The 18,501-nt window shown below is 43.1% G+C and overlaps 1 protein-coding gene across 1 annotated transcript; it reads right to left on the bottom strand.

Moving 5' to 3' along the window:
• Nucleotides 1-946: 946 nt before the first annotated feature.
• LOC139215894 (zinc fingers and homeoboxes protein 2-like) lies at nt 947-18,279 on the bottom strand. Its single transcript, XM_070846933.1, has 3 exons — nt 15,026-18,279; nt 11,747-11,930; nt 947-1,015 (listed from the first exon to the last, which is right to left on the bottom strand). The coding sequence occupies exons 1-2, from the start codon at nt 18,019-18,021 to the stop codon at nt 11,750-11,752; spliced, it is 3,177 nt and encodes a 1,058-aa protein (XP_070703034.1). The 5' UTR covers nt 18,022-18,279; the 3' UTR covers nt 947-1,015; nt 11,747-11,749.
• Nucleotides 18,280-18,501: the final 222 nt, after the last annotated feature.

Raw genomic sequence — 18,501 nt, 5'->3', positions numbered from 1 at the left:
GAAGTTCCATGCCAATGAAGCTTCATCTGAATTTAAAGTTTACCATCTTAACTCCTTGCCAAAACAGTGTCAACATTAGTGCACGGCGTACTTGTATGTTAGATGAAACTGGGACGCAGGGGGAAGGGAGGGGGAGGGGGAGGCGTTCAGGAACCAATCCCATTGATCATTAACAAGCTTAAAGGCAGAGCTGATGTTAAAGGGGAGATATCTATCTTTCTATGTGTTGGTGAGCTTTGCTCAGCCAAAACTTGTTCCACTTTATCTAAACTAAACGGGTTTGTCCTTAAACAGAACTTTTGGTTAGAACGGGTTCAAACTAATCCACCTCTTAAAGGAAAGTCTGAGTTTTTAAGAACCAATTCCGCCTTAAAAGGAAGCTTGAGCGCGCCGAGAACACTGTGTCGTACCTTTGATCGCATTTTGGAAATCGACTCCTCGCCTATAAGCTTTGTGCGCCGATGCTCGTCTCATCTCGGCGTATTCTGGGTGAAGATTCGCTCCCGTGTTGGACTGTTATTGCAAAAACCCACATTACTGTGAGGGATGAAAGGGAAGCAGCAATTTGAGATTCACCGTAAGAGAGGGCAATTTCAATTATATTCACAGATCGTGACCCCGAATTTCTACTTGCACTCTTCTGATTTTAATTTGGCAGCGTGTTTACCCCTCGCCAGAATAAAATAATAAAAAAAAAAAAAAAAGAGCCCCCGTCTTATTCAAACTCATCTTTTTGTTGTGAATGTCACCTCCGCGGAGGGGTCACCTCAGGTCGAGATTATCTCCGAGATGACAGAGGAGGATGTTGTGTGTGACCTGGGATGCGACAATCAAGAGATAAAAAAATCGGTAAAAAATAAAAGAAAATACAATATCTGATAATTAAAAAAAAAAAAAAAAACTCTTCTTTTGTTGCTCCATTCTCCGTCCACCTCCTTTTTCTTTCCTCGTGTATGTTTCCAGCAGCAGTGGCGGCGGCGGCGGTAGTGGCGATGGCGGCAAATCCTATTCGCACCTGAAATGGACAGAAGAGAGAGCAGAGCGAGGGGGGAGGATGAGGAGGATGAGGAGGAAGAGGAGGAAGAGGAGGAGGAGGAGGGGGAGGGAAAAATGCATTAAAAACTGTCAAACGTTTCTCGGCACAAGAGAAATGTCAGTTTCACAAGAACTCAAATCATTCCCAGGAAAAAAAAAAAAAAGAGGAAACAAACAAACCACCAAAAAAAAAAAACAAAAGAGGGGGATTAAAAAGCAATTGTGGCGCCAGGAGCTCGTGTTCCTGGTCGCCTGGTGCTGCTGGGAACTGGGACACGTTGTGAAATAACGGCGGCAGACCTGACCGACCGGCGCTCTCCCTCCTAATCCATGTAAGAGTGAAACTGTGGTGAAGTTGTGTTCTGCGTGGGAGTGATTAAACGGGGCAGCCGCTGTGATTACAGACACAGGAGGACAACGGTAACGGTAACACACACACACACAGATGGATTCTTTGTTACGCACAAACTATCATAAATTCTTTAGTTACGTCTGCGGAGGGAAGCGTATTTTATCATATTTTAATAAGGAGCATCACAGTTTCTCTTTTAATCTGATGCAAAGTCATCATTTCAATCAACAGTGAGCCCGGAGGAAGGCTATTATCCTTCTGCATTTTCCTTTTTGACTTTTTGTTCCGTTGTAATAAGTTTTTAAAGTGGGTTTGTTGGTTTATTTTTCTTTGTTTTTGTTGAAAATTCTCATTTTTGTTCTGTTTTATTTGTTTTTTTTTTTTGGTAATATGAAGCTTTTGTTGGAGACACTGACTGGATAGAAGAAGCGGACGTAGCATCGGAGTCTGATGTCCAGCAGGGGGCGACTCCACTGGCTCCAAACAGAAGTCTGATTGGATGGAAGTCAATGAGGAAAATGAGCCGACTTCTCCTTTTTCATTTTCCGGATGAGTTTATGATCTCAGTCGCGAGTTTACAGTCTTCTTCAGCACAGCGGGACGCTCATTTAGGATGCTAATGTCTCAAATAAAGTCCTTTCGCCGTCTATTCTCTGACAGAAACATTGTTTTCATTCACTAATTATTTCCAATCAAATCAACTTTGCCGTTTTTTCAATCACTGTTAAGCTGCAGTCAGTAAAGCTCAAGACTTCCTGCGCATGTTTCAAATCAAAAGCCTACCAGGAAAAGGAGGAATTAAGCCCCTCCAGTCCCTGGAAGGCTTTGAAGGAAGCGTTTAGTCACACATTATTATGAAGGTTTGGCGAAAGTTCAATAAGGAGGATCTTTTCTCTCACATTCTGCCTTTAATCCTCCGTGGGTGGATTTCTGCTATATCTTTCTTCCTGCTCTAATCTTTCCCATGCCGCCAAAGTCTTTACATTCACAAATTCTGACATCACCATATCCGACCAATGATCTTTCTCATGTTCCTCCACCCAAGACGGTTTATCTGCAGTCAGTTTTAGTTTTCAAAGTCAAAGCCTTTCTCCAGACGCTCAGAGGCCGCTCCCTACTTTTGTTTAGGCTCCCTAAAAACCTTTCCACTGAACTCACTGTTAATATTATGAAACACAACAGTGATGAAATCATCGGCTGCAAGTTAAAGAGAAAAATGAACCATTTCTGTACAGCTGGACGAGCCGCGAGCAGCTGCTCAATCAGCTGTACAATCAGACACTGTTACACAACAGCTGATGGGCCAATATGGCCGACAGAGGGTGTCTTTCATTACCCTCGCACACACAAACAGCAGGATATACAGGATGACGGAGATTGCCAAGACCCTTAAACAATCAAGGAATTACAGCCTTGATTTACTTATTTTGTAGAAGTGTTCAGACTTTTGTTGGGCCAAAGTTCATGTGACTCAAATTCAACTTTAAACTTTACAATCCAAGACAAACTCACTTGATCAAAGTGGCAAACACAGAAAAAAAAACCAGACAACACAAAGACGAACTCGTTCTAACCCTCAGTTTTAGCTCGTTTATTACTGTTCTTATTTATTTCTATTTGACTATTTGTGTTTTTATCGCCTGTGAAACACTATTTCGTCTTTACGTGGAGCATAAAAATTACAAATAAAGAAATCTGGAATCCTGAAATACACAAGAGACAAAACAGCAAAAAAAATTAAATCGAATTAGGTAATGCTCCATCATCAATGCTTACGTTCACGCTGCACGCTGTAAACTACAAAGACACACAAAGTGTACGTTTGTGGGAAAATACATAGAAACTAAATGTTCACGAGAGCTCAGAGGTTCTGGAGACGTTCTGCAGAAGAACAGGAAGGTTTTCTGCAGTGATGTTACACACAAATATCCTGTGTTCCTGCCGTCCCTTCAAATAAAATCATCAAAATACTGACGTCCTATGAGCGTCTGTATGCCCCTGACTGTCAATAATGCTTCATCAATAATAAACTGCACTGTGTTTTTATGTGTTTTATTAGTTTTCACCTGTTGTACTGTGTTTTTGGTGTGTGGGGGTGTTTTTAATGCCTGAATGTGGGTTTTTAAACTTTGTTTTACAGCCATGACAAAATAAAAATGTCTGTTTTTACCTGGAACAGACAATAAAGTTAAAGAGAAAGAAAGAGATAGTTTGGTTAGGTTTAGGCAACAAAATTACCTGGTTAGGTTTGGGAAAAGATAATGATAAGAATAACTATGTTTGTAAAGTAAGTTTCACTTTCAGGTTCACACACACACACACACACACACACACACACACACACACACACACACACACGACGTGACGCTCGGCCTTCTGGGTGGAACTCGTTATTTAAACTACGTCGTCCTTCAGTGTCTCATTCAGACGTTAACGGTCGCCTTGTTTGTGACAAAGCGGCGATGTGTTCGGCGCCCTGGGAATGAGAATGATTTGGTCCTGATTGTTTTTCTTAGCAGGATATTTCAAAAACACATTAAAAGCTTTCAGTGCATCATTTTATTTATTTATTTTTTTAAAGATGTCATAACACTGGGTGGTAGTGCATTTTTAAACATCTTGGCTGTTTTCTCATTCGGCACTGATTTGAATGAAACACATCATTGTCACTGTGTGCAGTTTGACACAGAGCAGTAGATAAAAGTGTCCCGAACACCTTTTTTTTTTAAATCAAAATGTATTAAATTTAAATGTAGAGGCTTGTGCGGCCTGGCAGGTGGTACGAGCTCTCTCGGTGCTTTCTAGTGTAACGTATTGATCTTTCTACCATTTGAATGCGCTACATTTCACTGGGAAAAAAGCCTTAAAAGCCTAAAACGGATGGCACAAAATTAAAAGCAATTATTATGATGATTATTTTAAGATCATGGTGACCTGGAAACAGGTAACTTTCAGTGTGTGCTGCCTCTGTGTTTTACATTATAATGATGACAGGGGGGGGGGAGAAGCACTGCAGCATTTTGGCAATTAAGCCTTCATCTATAAGCTACGGCTGTTGATAAGTTATTATGAGACGCTGCACCGCGCTCTGCTGATTAAATGAAGCCCCGAGCTGCTGTGATTAGTGAGACAGGACAATGGATGGCACACACACACACACACACACACACACACACACACACACACACACACACACAGAGACAAGCTGGAGACATTGTACTGCATCAATTTGCGCTGCAGGAGTGAGTTTTTGCTCCATCAATCGTTACGACTCCTTAATATCGTCTGGCCGATACCATCGCTCTTTATTGGCCTCATCCTGCCGCGGTGACCTCTGACCCCCCCGACGTGACCCACTTCATTTTGTTTGTCCATTTAACTGTTCGATAAGTTTATTGGAACAATACAAACAAAAACAGAAAGAGGGCGATTCTATGATGAACAGTGAGTAAGAAGAAAAATGTCTGGAGCTGCAGATCTCAGTCTGTTTTTAATTTTGTACCATCGGTTTTAGTTTTTTTTCGTCATCATCATCAAACGCTGCATTCACATTGGTACATCAGATCGTTGTCTACCTCCCTGTGATGGTGAAGACTAGACTAGCCTCTACATTCAAAATTTAATTTGATTAAAACAAACTTTTATCAACTGTTCTGTACCAAAAAAGGCACAAACACATCAGCGGAACGGACGGAAGTGACAAAAGATGAAAGTTACAGGTGTGACATAACTTAACACTTGTAATAAAATCAGTTAAAATAGCTCAATGTTGACTTTTGCTTTCTTACAGGACGTGAACAGCAGTCCTGTGTTTGACTCGTCCATCCACACCGACCTCCTCCCCTCCCCTCCCCTCCCTACGAGTACTCTGACACCACCTGACGTCATAATAACAACAAGACCCCGAGATACTTGAACCACCTCGCTTTGGGTGATGATCGAAAGAACAAGATCGCGGATACAAACGTCTGAAATGAGTTTCCTCCAGAGGGAAACTCGGCCTTAGAGAGAGAGACAGTTTGGTTTGGGCATCTGGTCGGGACGCCACCTGGGCGCCTCCCTGTGGAGGTTTACCGGGCACGTCCCACCCGGAGGAGGCCCCGGGGCAGACCCAGAACTCGCTGGAGGGATTATACATCTCATCTGGCCGGGGAACGCCTCGGGACCCCCCAGGAGGAGCTGGACAGCGCTGCTCAGGAGAAGGACATCTGGAGGGGCATGGACGGATGGATGGACGAGTACAGCAGCCACTCAGGGTCGCCTACCTAAACACTGGTCCTGTTGTTTTTAGTAGCTGGACTCACAGATCATTGATCGTTGAGGAGATTTAATCACTGATTATTAATCCCTCTAACTGCACATCAAATAACAATGAATTTAGCACAAAAGCGGCTCCAGTCTGTGTGGCTTTAAAACTAAAGACAAAAAAACTAAAAACTAATTTTTAGGCTTAGTTTTAATACAATTCAACCATGTTTCTTCACAGAAAATCACAGGCCTTTTTATGATTTATCTGCTCCCGTCACCATTCATCACTTCTGCCTATTTTGTATGTTTTTAGCAGCCACCTTCCTGGTAATTAATTTCAGTGCTGCTATTGTTAATATTCTCAATAGATATTTTTCTCTTTTATCTGCTATTTACCTTGGCCTTCTCCCCAAAAGCACAAAGTTATGATTAATACAGTGTAATACCGGGAGATGTATATTTCATTTTGATAATGTTTTGCTTAATGGTTGAATAACTTGTTCAGAAGTTATAAATTTTTTACTTTAATTCCAAATATGAGGGCTGAATATGAAATGATCTTACTGTGATGACAGGCGGGCTGATTTGTAACCAACACTGCACTTATTTTGTGTTGCACTTGTATTTTTCCCTGACATCAGGTCCTGATTGTATTCTGCTATATTCTAACGGTTTATTTAAAGCGGCATCGGCCAGTGCGCTTATACTGACACTGGATTTAATTAAAATTCGTAATGTGAAAGGTGCTACTTGTCATGAAAAGCCCAGAGAGAACCGTCACCCTGCAGCTCTACAGAGCATTTTAGCCTCTTTCAGCTCTTTGTTTTGGTTTTCTGGGGAGCAAAATGTGCTCCCATCAACCTGGATTACAGCAGCTGCCAGTAAAACCCAGTTAAACCCAGTAGCTGGACTGACGATCCAGCTGGTGAATGTAGAAGAGCATTTAGCAGCTTAAGAGCCAGATATTTTCCTCTGGAGGTGGTGGAGACCAAAAACGGAGCTAAAAGAGAGCCTGGATGAGTTGTATTTATTCTCTGATGTGACTTTTACATTTATTATTTTAATGTTTTTACTATTTTTGATGCAAATGGTGTTTGTGTGTTAAAAAACAACAAAAACAAAGCAGGAAAAAACGTATTTTTGTGAAGCAGAGTGTAGACGTGATGACCGTAAGTACAATTATGAACTTCATAGATGTCTCTGGTTATTTTGTGGGGCGGGCAGTCGCCCCTAAAACATCCTATTCAAAGTACACAAATAAAAAATGCATTTTGTGTTTGGTGAAATATCAAAAATGTGGAGGTGAAATGAGTTTTGAGAGACGTGTCTTTTTCTATTTTACACAGATTTAATCTTTGAGGTCGTGGCAAATGATGAGGTTAGTGTGGCGCATACACGCAGGCGGCCATTAACACACACACATCCAGAAGCATTTCTTTCATTTAATCAAATGTATACTAGAGAAAGTCCTATTCAATATCCTGCATTTCCTTTCACCTCTGAAGGCAGAATCTCTGAGCTGAATAGCAACTCAGGAAAATACTGAATGTTTGATTTATTCTCCCCGGTGTACCAGAGGTGAGGGGCATAACAACATCAGAGCCGCATAACTGAATTCAGGTGAGCTGACAGTCACTTTCACGGCCTCGGTTACTGGCACTCAGCTCGACAAACCCCGCCAGTCTGGCAGCGGAGGAGCTTAAAACAAACGCATCCAGCAGGGACGGGTGCCAAGCAGACTGAAGGCATCGGAAAAAACAAATAAGTGCGATTAAAGTAAATCTCGAAATATTTGAATTAAGAACTCAAGAAAATTGTTACTGGAAACCTTTTTCACTCGTTCCCAAGAGAAAGGAACATGTGAAAACTTCCATCTTCAGTCATTTGACTCAGAGAAGCACTGAGGAAGAAATCCAGAACCATAAATTTAATATGCAAAACAAAACTATGTCACTTTTGTGTTAACTTCTTCTTTTCTTTTCTAATATAACCAGTGGAAAATGCAACTGTTTTACTTGTATTTACATGTTTGTACATGTGTGTTGTTCATGTACAAGAACATTTGTATACTTGTATTTTATCCTGTGTTACACAAATATGGTATTATTTTTATTAATATTTTTTTTTACTAGTCACATAAATACAGAATCACCTTGATTATAGTATTTATGTAAAGTCTGTTGATATTAGCCACCATAAGTTGATCACATTAAACAAAAAGGTGTTTTATTGCCCATTGATTCTATTTTTCATTTGTAAAAAGACAAAAATTAAACTGAACAATTAAAGCCAAAATTATAAATGTTGTTATTTTATTCTCTATTATTCTATTTTAATTTATTTGCTTTCATATGTTCATTGTATGCTTCTGTGAGGAACTTCATTTTATGTCTGACAGGTGCTTTACAAGTAAAGTTAATATTATTATTATTCTTATATTATCGGCTTGTATGTGTTCATGGATTTACTTTGATGTGAAAACATGTTTTACGTGTAGAGTTCATGTCATTCGTGCCTCAGGTGATGGCTCGCTGTTTCTCTGCAGCTCCTGAAGTCAAAGTCAAAGACAATAGATGCGTGTTGTCTAAGAAGTGGACACACATGGTGAGGAGAAGGAGCTCTGGACTGTCTGGTTGTTACTGTGGTTCAAACGGGGGCTGCTGTCTCGCTGGTGGTTGAGAGAAACACCTGAACCAATCAGAGCTTTTTTTGTAGGCGAAATTAAAAACGGCAAGTCAAGAACTATTAGATTAACATATTTCTTTCATCTGCGACCACTAAACAATGCATCGTCTCTACTCAGAGTAATGATTAGGACACTATATCCTTCAACTTCAACATGCACATGAAAAAATTGAATTTATTTTATTACTTTAAAATCTTTCCCCCCCCTGTTTTAGCTCCCACCACATAATGAAATCTCAGAGAGTTGGAGTGTGACTCCAAACTGGAGCAGCTTTTCCATCACCAGCGTTCGGTGGATTCCAGCATTCACCTGCCACAGTCAGTAATCTGTGAGCCAAACTGATTTGGAGAGCAGAACTCAGCCTCCGACGGTAACTGGCAGCCGAACTGAGCGTCTGGCAGAGCAGACGAGTTTGCGGCCGCAGTCACAAACTGCCAGAGTTTAGATAGCAGTTCATGTTGATTTATGGTCCTGCTCTCAAAGTGAACCAGACCCACTCTCTGCGCTCTTCCTCTGCCTGCTAAATCTACTGTAACATGAAGCCTCTCGCATGCATCACCTTACCGCTGCTAATGTCATTAACCGGCTCAAAGTGACACTTCGATTCAACATGTTTGACATTAAAAAGGTAAATTCTCTCTTTTCTGCGGAGCGGCCGACGCCGTGCTCGCTGTCTTTCAGGCTGACGTGTGGGCTGCAGCGGAGAGGTGGCGAGTGGAGGAGTTTAAGTCAGAATATTTGTGCTGATATTATCTGGCACAGCGGAGGTGTCAACACATGGGGCTCCAGAGAAGAAGAAAAAAAAGGAAAAAGGTCGTCTGCATGATTGTGACTCAACTTTTGCTGGACCACAATGCAATGCGGCCAGTCAGGCGCACGGCTGTCATGAACAGGACTTCCTGGGACGTGTGTCTTTGTCTGACGGGTACCTGAAGCAGCACGACAGCAGGGTTTTAACTCAGTGAGACTAAAACGTTGGACTTGGCTCAACTCAAAGACGACCCTGTCCCAGACCCTGTCGTGCTGCAGTACTTTAATATTCCAGCAGAAGTAACAAGAAGTAGATGTGGTCTTATTCGACCTCCTCTCTTCACATAATAAATAAAACTGTCATCGCAGGCGAGTCCGAGGGAGATTATTTTGTCTTTTGCACAATCAGATGTCAACAAAAGTCCCCACATCAGCTCCTCTGTGTAAACGGGACCCTGGTTTCCAAGTGTAACAACATAACTTCAGTGTGTTTCAAACTTTTTTTTGTCCCAAAGCCACAACCTGTGAGAAGAAAACACTCAAAATATTGATGTATGCATCCTCATAAAATGGATATAATAGACAAAGCAAAAGAGAGAAGGGCCGCACATCAGCTCCTCTTTGCGTCCGCTGAGAGTTTAGTTTTTAGTTTTTTAAATAGTATTTGTTAATTTAGCAACATTTGAAGTTTGTTCTTTAAATGTGTGCTTTATAAAATAGTTGAAGAGGCCATTTAATCCCACTTACTACAGTTTGAGAGCCGACTGATGAAACGCTGCTGGATTCATATTATCAGACGCTGCCGATCAGGTTTGAATTCATTAATTTACCTTTAACACTTTTTGCTTAAATTTAATTCTGATCATAATAAGATTTCTGCTTTAACGGCGTTTGTGTGCGTGTGAATGAACTGATTTCATGTTTTTGTGATTATTAAGACCTGAATTAAACTGAAAATGTCGGATTCTAGCAGGAAAAAGCAACAAGAATCAGTAACAGGAAGATTTCTGCTCTCATACTCCTGTTGGTTACTCGGCAGGCTGCATATTGATTACTGATTTCAGCTGTCAAGAGCTGATTTTGAAGACATCCAAAAGTAGTGACAGTCTTTCAAACGTGACGATGTCAGACGGCGAGTCTCCACCTTGTTTACAGACGTTTGTCTTGAGGAAATCATTTGAACAGATTCTATTTTGATAAGCAAGCGCTGCATAGGAACATTAAAACTTTCCGTCTTCTGTCAGAACAGACAGCAGAGGGAAGAAGCAGCAGGCTCTGTCGTCACACTTTGCCCCAGGCGGAGTCTTTTATCCATCAAACTTTACCACACCAGGGGGTCTGCTGCTATTTTAAGCCTCCAATAATGTTTCTGTTACCCTAAATTTTTCCTGAAGTTGGTGTTTGTTGCTGAGCAGTTGTAGCCAAAACTCACACAGCTACACACACAGTGGGTGACTGGCTGGAGCGGTTTTGTTTGTTGCCTGGGATCGAGGTGTTGGCTGCGGCACTAACAGACCGGGGAGAGGAGGGGAGGCACTGGGGACCATCAAGGCCGTGCTCAGTTAAATCACTTGATCTGCAAACCTGCGGCCACAGATTCAGTCGCACAGAACGGTCTGCAGATTTTATGGACTTTTGATGGTCACATGCAAAGAGCTTAGAGGCAGATTTTGGACAGATCGAGTGGGAGCAGGGTTTTTAAAGTTTAGAAATGTTAAAAAATATACAAGTATTGTTTTTCATTGATATCAGATTTTTTTTTTTTTAATTAAAAGGCACCCTGTGGAGTTTTTGACCACCAGTATGAACTCTAACGTCTGACAGGACACGTCCAGCAGCCATCAGGGCCGTTTTTTACTCTCCGTCTGCTAAAACCATTAAGAGTTTGTATTTGTAAAACTTTCCCAGAGCCCAGAGAACGGTTTTGAAGCCCCTGATGTGACCCAATGTAAAGTCTTTGGGGCTGAGGGGGGAGCATATGGGTGGGAGGGCTGCACAACACGGGAGCAAACAAGGAAATAACTCAGGTATCCAGGCCTCATCACGCATCCGTGCACGTGAACAATGTTTTCAAACTTTTAAGAGAAAGCAGCTTTGCACAAGTTCTGAGAGATGAAAAGCATCCAGCGTGTTTGTTAGAACCACAGTGTGGTTTTGTCACGCTGTTTGTTTAACCTTTAACTCTCCTTAACTCCTTAACGCTGCTTTCACTACTGAAATATTGCTAAAATCAGAGATGCTCCACTGGAAAAACCTAATTCATGCTTCATTTAATTGCCTGAAAGGAGGTCGTTTGTCATTTTTGACGTTTTATAGAAGAAACGATTAATCATGAATCTAAGAAATAATTAATACTTGTATAAGCTAGTGAATGCAATTCAATTGCAGGTCTAATTAAAAACATTGCCCTTTTAACACGAACAAAACACTTTATTTTTGACATAAATGTACCTTTTCTGAGAGTTGTTTGTGCTTCAGTGAACTCTGGACCTTCACAGGCACATTTTCTCAAAGGAGTTTAGAACAATTTCTCCAGCATCAGCAGTTTCATGACTAAATGAAGCACAAAGCAGACCTGAGAGGGTCAGTGCCGATCAGACGTAGAGGGAGAAACCAAGGACAGCCGCAGAGAATCAGACAACCCAACGGGACCGAACCCACCACCCGTCTCTCACCGTTTATCCAGTCAGTCTCCCAGACGTGTCCTCCGCCAGCTTCCTCTCTCGGTCCAGGAGCAGCTCCCGTCCTCTCCTCGAGTGTCCGTCCTGCAGCCAGCTCCCGAACACCTCCCGCGCTCCCCCAACGACTCCCCCGTTCTGCCCCCTGTTCTTCAGCTCCGCCATGTTCTGCTGCCTCAGCCTGTGAAAGCCAAGCAACAGGTCAACCAACGGTTACAGTCACACTGAGGGAAAACTTCAACTGTGTTCAGATCAGGTGCGACGACACTTACCGATATTAAACTATTAGATCGTTACTGCTGATCAGCAAAGACTCACATATGAACGCTATGGATCGATTGTTTTTGACCATATGGAAGCGCTCTGATTAAATGCATTTCTTTGTATCATCCTTCAGATATTTTATATAAACAGTTAGATGTTGGTGCTTCTTTTTCCAGCTCTTGTAGCATTTGATTTTAATTTATGTCAGAGTTTTCCTACAGAGCAAGTTCTGATGCTATTTGTTAAAGATTAAGATGTTTAGCTAAGATTTATCAAAACACCAATGTTTTTTTTTTTAAATATTTATCTATTTTGTCTTCTTGCATATAAAAGAGTCAAATTAAGAGACATGTATCAATCTGCATCTGGAAGTTTTTATTTTCTATACATTTTATTTAACACTATTTATTATTATTATTCTTTATCTGGCTATTTACACCCAGTCTGGTCATGCAGTATACAGAAAGACAAATTCTTTTAACTGAGGAGATTATGGTTTAAATTTGATGTGGGACCAGCTGTCAGAATAGATTATATATAATTTAACTTGGTTAACTTACATATTTCTGTTTTCTTTTATTATCTTCAGTTGCAGTTGGGTTAGGTTTAGGCATCAAAAACGAGAGAGATCATGGTTTGGGTTAAAATAATAAGCCAAGTACAAATATAACAGAATATTAAACATAAAATATCTTCTTGCCAACATACAGTTGGGTGTAAACAGCCACTTTGGCTATTTGACCACCATGTTTTCGCTGAAGAAACATGAAGGTGTAACAAACTTAGCGCTGATTTAATTCCTGCAGTTAAAGGAAGAGTAATAAAACTTAGAGAGCTAAAGATGTTTGTTTTCCAGGATCACAGGGAACTGTCAATCATTTTTGGATATTGAAGTGCCGGAGCTGATTGCTCACAATCCGATTTAACACAAGTGGGTCATAAATGGGACTTTTTTTTTTTAATTATAATGAGACAAAACTAATAATTAAAATAATTTCACTCTGGAGGAGGACATGTGATTGTGAATCAACTGTAACAATAGAAATAGAGCCCACAGATGATGATCCTCAAGTGTGTCTGACACTGTGATGAAAACTGGACAAACTTAATAATCAAATTTTACTTTGTGAAATAACAAAAAAAAAAAAAAACACTTAACTATTAATTCTTAAGAGAGGCAGACCTGCCAAATCCAGTCCTCTATAGCAGATATTTTCACTGCATTACCTTTGAACGGCTCTCTCATTAATTTGTCTGTACATTGTACATCACAGAGAGCGCTTTGTTGTCTACAGGGTTTATACAAGCAACAAGAGCCAGAAGTATTCGCTGCACCGTGCTGTCGGTGCAGGTTCATACTGTAGTGCTTTTTAAAGACTGAGCCAGATCCCAGAGCTGACTCATGGGAAGAATAAAACTCTTGCCCAAATTATTGTGGAGATATTGGTTTCCAACCTAATGGCTCTGTTATTTGGCCAAAGATGTCCCAAGCTCCGGAAAGGGAAGGCAGACTAAATAAAGTCCCGTAGATTTGTAGGTTAATGTTCTGAAAACAATGTTAATGTGGCAACTAGAAAACAACAGCACAGACCCCTCGAGGGGAAGCAGAGATTCATTTTAAACATTTTAAATCACAGAAGTCATCAATGGATAGAAAAGGAGGCTGAGACCTCTGTGGCTGCAGTTCAATGAACACTGACGGCACAAAATATTGGTAACCGTGGCTTCAAAGACAGAAGAGGCTGAATGCTGCAAAGATTTTAAAGTCCTTTGAGATGATTTTGTGGTTTGTGATTTTGGACTATATAAATAAAATGGACTCTTTTCACGAGAGGCCCAGATGTGGTCAATCGCTGGGTCAAACCCACAGTATCATGTTGTCTATTTACACCCGGTCCGGTCACGCAGCATAAAGAAAGACAAAGTCCTGTTTTGGTTGATGTGGAAATTCACCCGACAGAACTTGGTTCAAATCCAAATCCACTGGTGGTAAATCAAAGGCAAACATTCCTTGGTTATTGCCAGGTGTGGTCTGTTGCACTTGTGACCACACCCAATCAGATGGAGCATTGCCCTACGGTGCATTGTTAAGCGATGTACTTCTCTTAATGCATTAAATTAAAACAACAACAACAACAAAAAAACTGCCAATTATGAGGAAATTGTTGAAATTATTGCTCATGTATGTGTAAGATTTACTGGATGTTGTTGTTGGTCCAAGTTCAGCTGATTGTTTTTACACTGCTGGGTAGTTGGATCTGTAACAATAACTCATTTTTATGATCTCACCACATATTTTGTAATATTATAACAAGCAACCACTGTTGGTTAGTGGAACATAATGTGGAGTAAAAAGTCGTTGTGAATTAGAGGTATCGAGCTGCACCAAATTTAAATACCAAAGGGGCGTGCCTTGAGGACAGGCCGAGGGTGCCGCCAGACTTCTTTCACCTCATTAAAAAAACTCAGCAACATTTACATCAACTATGTTTCCAAACATATCAACACAGAGGGAAAATAATTCAATAGACACATTTTAGCTGCTTGTGGAAGACTGATCAATGCGATTCACTGTGGTATTGCATGCTAACCAACAGCTCTTTAATCGCTGATATACATGTACGAGAGACGGCCTCTCGGTGGAGTCAGACCTGCAGGTTGTTCTGTCTCTCTCTTCCCATCAATGGCTCACAGCTCCGATTACAATACCTGCAACCTTTGTTTTGGTTGTTTGTCCCCCTAAAGCCGAAATGTGAGCTGATTTTAAAGTTAAATTCAAGAAATTATTTGTAGATCTGAAGAGAACCTGTTGGCTTCCATTCTCAATCATTCTTAGTCTCATGTAATGTAATTTAATGTCATGATATTGAATCTGAAATAAAACTGATCTGGGAACCGTGGAGAAAGGCTGTTTCCCACTCAATTAATGATTCAAATGCCTTGACTTACTTCTAACTAGGCCCTTTGAACGGTAAAGCAAAATACTTAAAATTAATGCTATGAATACTTTACCTTCCAGCAAACCGGTCTTGGAGCTCATCGTGCTGTTGATTGTTGAGGCTGTTGGCGCGCTGCTCCATCAGCCAGCCCAACTCAACCTCCAACACCTTACTGCTGTTGTTGTTGTTGTTTGTTAGGGGTCCTTCCTGACAGCGCTGGATGATGCCGGGGGGAGCATTTTCGGGAGAGCACACGGGCGGCCCCTGCCCTCCATTCACTCCATTGTTGTGGAAAAGTTCTGTCAGCTCCTGGCTGCCACTCTGCAGCCGGCTGTCGTTGAACCAGCGGGCGAGTTCGCCACGCGCCAGTCCTGTCCGACCCTCCAGTTGGCTTAACTCCTCAGGGGAAGGCCACCGCGTTTGAGCAAAATCGTCCTTGAGGAGTGCCAGGGATCGGCTGTCTGGAGGCACTGAGCAGGAATTCGGGTTGGGAATGGAGGGGGCAATGGTGCCGGGAGCAATGATGGGCAAGGTGTGCGAGGGTGGAAGGGAGCTTTTAAGATTGCTCACACCGGTGCTTGGTTTGTGAATCCCATTCAGCTGTAGAGTTTGGTGCTGCTGTTGCTGCTGATGTAGTCTTTTCTTGGTGATGCCAGCGATGCCACCGGCGCCCATCCTCTTGGTGCCCATAGAGTTGAGAAGGGCTTGCTCCAGGTTGTCGCGTAGTGCACGGCGCTCCACAAACCAGCTGTCAATTTCCTGGTGAGACAGGCGGGTGTTGGCCGCCAGATTGTCCACATCGCTGTGTGTTGGAAAACTGTTCCTCAAGAAGTTCTCCTCTAAAATCTTTAACTGCTCTGCTGTCTTTCCTTTCATCCTCTCCAGTAATGGAAATTGGGTCAGCACTGAGGACTTTTGCTGAAAGTCTGTTTTCGGCTCACCACTCTCCATCTGTAGGACTCCATTGTTGTGAGCAGGGGAGGTTTGATGGTGGGACCATTTGCCATCAGTGCGAGATGTCCCGTTGGCCTCTGCCAGAGGAGTGAGTACCTTGTCTCCTCTGGTGTAGCTGGCTTTCAGATCCACTCCTTGCTGCTCTTTTAGTTTCTTGCCATCCAAGGGGAATCCTGGAATCTGGGACGGGGCTTTAGCCGGAGCGCGAATGGACTGGATAATGGTCGGTCTCCTTATCTGTGGGGTAATATGTGGAGGGGAATTTGGCAGCTTAGAATCGGCAGCTGTCAAAGCGTGGGTGTTCTGGTGTATTTCTTTGGAAGTGATGGGCGAGGAAATAGGAAAAAGTAATGAGTTTTTAAATGGAGGTGCAAAGATAGGCGGGGGAACTATCAATGGCCTTGTTAAAGACTCTGGAAAGACTATCGAGTGCAGGGAGGCCACCGGCTTTGTTTTGGTGTTTCCTGATGTTGAGAGAATCTTCCCTTTGGACAACGAAGATGGTGATGACGACGACGATGGCGGTGGCATTAAAGGCACAGTAGCGGATGGCCTCTTCATCTCTGCGTTGACCAGAGGAACTGCTACAGGTCTCTTCATCTCCATGGGAACAGGAGGCGGAGCCATTGGAAGCCGGTCTTTCTGGGGAGGAGGTGGTGGCGGAGGAGCCATGAGGACCTTGTCTTTAGGGTCGCCAGAGTGGGGGGCGACCGCCATGATGGGCCGCTTAGACTCCGGGCCAAACACTGTCGTCACGTGTGTTCGTTTAAGAGAAGGGTTGCAGCCAATTGCAACTCCTGCATGACAGTTTGTGGCGGAGACTAAAGTTAACCCATTGGACACGCTTGTCCGTACATGACGTGGATGCTCGACTGTAGTGTGGACAACAGGCTGCTGGGAGGATTTGGCAGATGGCTGGGCGGTGGGGCTTGTAGGCAGGACGGTGAACGTGTGATGGGCAGCAGGAATGGAGCCATTGAACATCTTTTTCCTGGCTTCTTCCACCTCCTCTGGGGACCAGGTGATGCCTTGCTTCAGCCGCTGGGTGGTGAACCAGACTTTGATCTGTTCCTCCGGGTGCTTGGAGGCAGCCGTCAACCACGACAGCTCAGCATGCGTCGGGTAAGGAAACTTGTTAAAGGAGGTGATCAACGTCAAGTTGTCATCTAAAGACGGGTTATATTTGGTGGTGTTCAAGGGAACAGCTATTTTTGGTACAGAGTTAAAGTTGGGCGGGCGCTGGAGCATCGGGGTGACATGGGAGAGCCCTTGGAGGATGGTGGGTTCAGGGATGATGACTGTTCCATTGATGTTCACTGCGGTGATTTGATCCTTCTGGATCAGGCCGCCCAGCTGGCTTTTCAGTTTGCCCCCTTGATAGAGCGACTGGATATTGTCCGGGGTTTTCACTGTGGTAGATATGCAAGGTGGAAACACAGAACTGCTGTTGCTCTCACCCTGTTCATTTGTCACTTCGCATTCAACTGAATTGTCCTTGCCTTCGATTGTCTGTTCTAAGATAGTCTGATTGTTCATTTTTATCCTCTTGAACTTGAAGTTTGTCTCGCCTGGGTGCTGGCTCTCATTGTGCTCTGTGAGCGAGTCAAACTTCTTGGTGTTAAAGTTGCAGACAGCACAGAGGTACAACGGATTGAGAATGACGTTGGGGTGGCTGGAGTCCACGTGCTCTTTAAAGTCATTCAGGTTCTGCGTTGTAAACGAGCAGTATTTGCACTCGTAGCCTCTGGGCTGCTTCTTCTGGGACGCTGGGTCAGATTCAACCCCTTCCCTGTCCTTCTCCTCTCTGGCTTCTACATCTTCAATGACACTGGGTTGATCTTTTTTACCCGACTGCTCCTCTTGTTCTACTGGCTCAGGATCTTGGATTTCCACTGGTTTTGGAAACGTCTGCTGGTCTGGATTCTCTGGATTCTCCTGCTCGGGGTCTTGACTCTTTTCTCCAGATTCAGATGATTCTGACTGTTCTTTTTCTTTCACAGCGTTGTCTGCCAATACTTCCATGTCCATTACCTCCTCGGGGTCATCTTGCTCTTCAGGCAGGTCGCTGATGACCCGGACCATGCAGGGGGTGGAGGACTTTCTACGACTGGACATGATGGCTGCTGCTGCTGGTGGTGATAATGGTGGTGCTGGTGTTGCTGATTGCGTTGAAGATACTGTAGTTTTTGGCTGCTGCTGCTGCTGCTGGTGCTGGCCGAGGACGTCAGCGTGTCGGTTTTTGAGACCTTACTTGGGAGGGTCGGAGCTGATGGTTGTGGGTACTGGTAGGCGGGTGGAGGTGGAGTCTCCAGCGTGCAAGAGGGAGGGCGAGAACCGGCTGACGGCGCTGGCCCAGGACCGGTTGTGCAGTGGCGTCTCCCGCTCACTGGCAGTGTCAGCTACTGGCCTGGGCGTCATGGGAGGGCATCACAGACAGCAGTGGCGCTCAAGCTGCATGGAGACAAACACAAAGAGAGAAAATTACATGTTAATATTGTTTGTGTTCAGCGAGCTGTGCTGCAGCCACTTGGGGGAGGACTAAAAGCAGAGAAAAATACATGTTAGAAAAACATAGAGAGAAGTCATGTTGATACT

This window comes from Pempheris klunzingeri, chromosome 16 (genome assembly GCF_042242105.1).
Source record: "Pempheris klunzingeri isolate RE-2024b chromosome 16, fPemKlu1.hap1, whole genome shotgun sequence".
Lineage (NCBI taxonomy): Eukaryota > Metazoa > Chordata > Actinopteri > Acropomatiformes > Pempheridae > Pempheris > Pempheris klunzingeri.
Note: the sequence above shows the minus strand (reverse complement) of the source record. Positions and strands in the feature narration are given on the sequence as shown.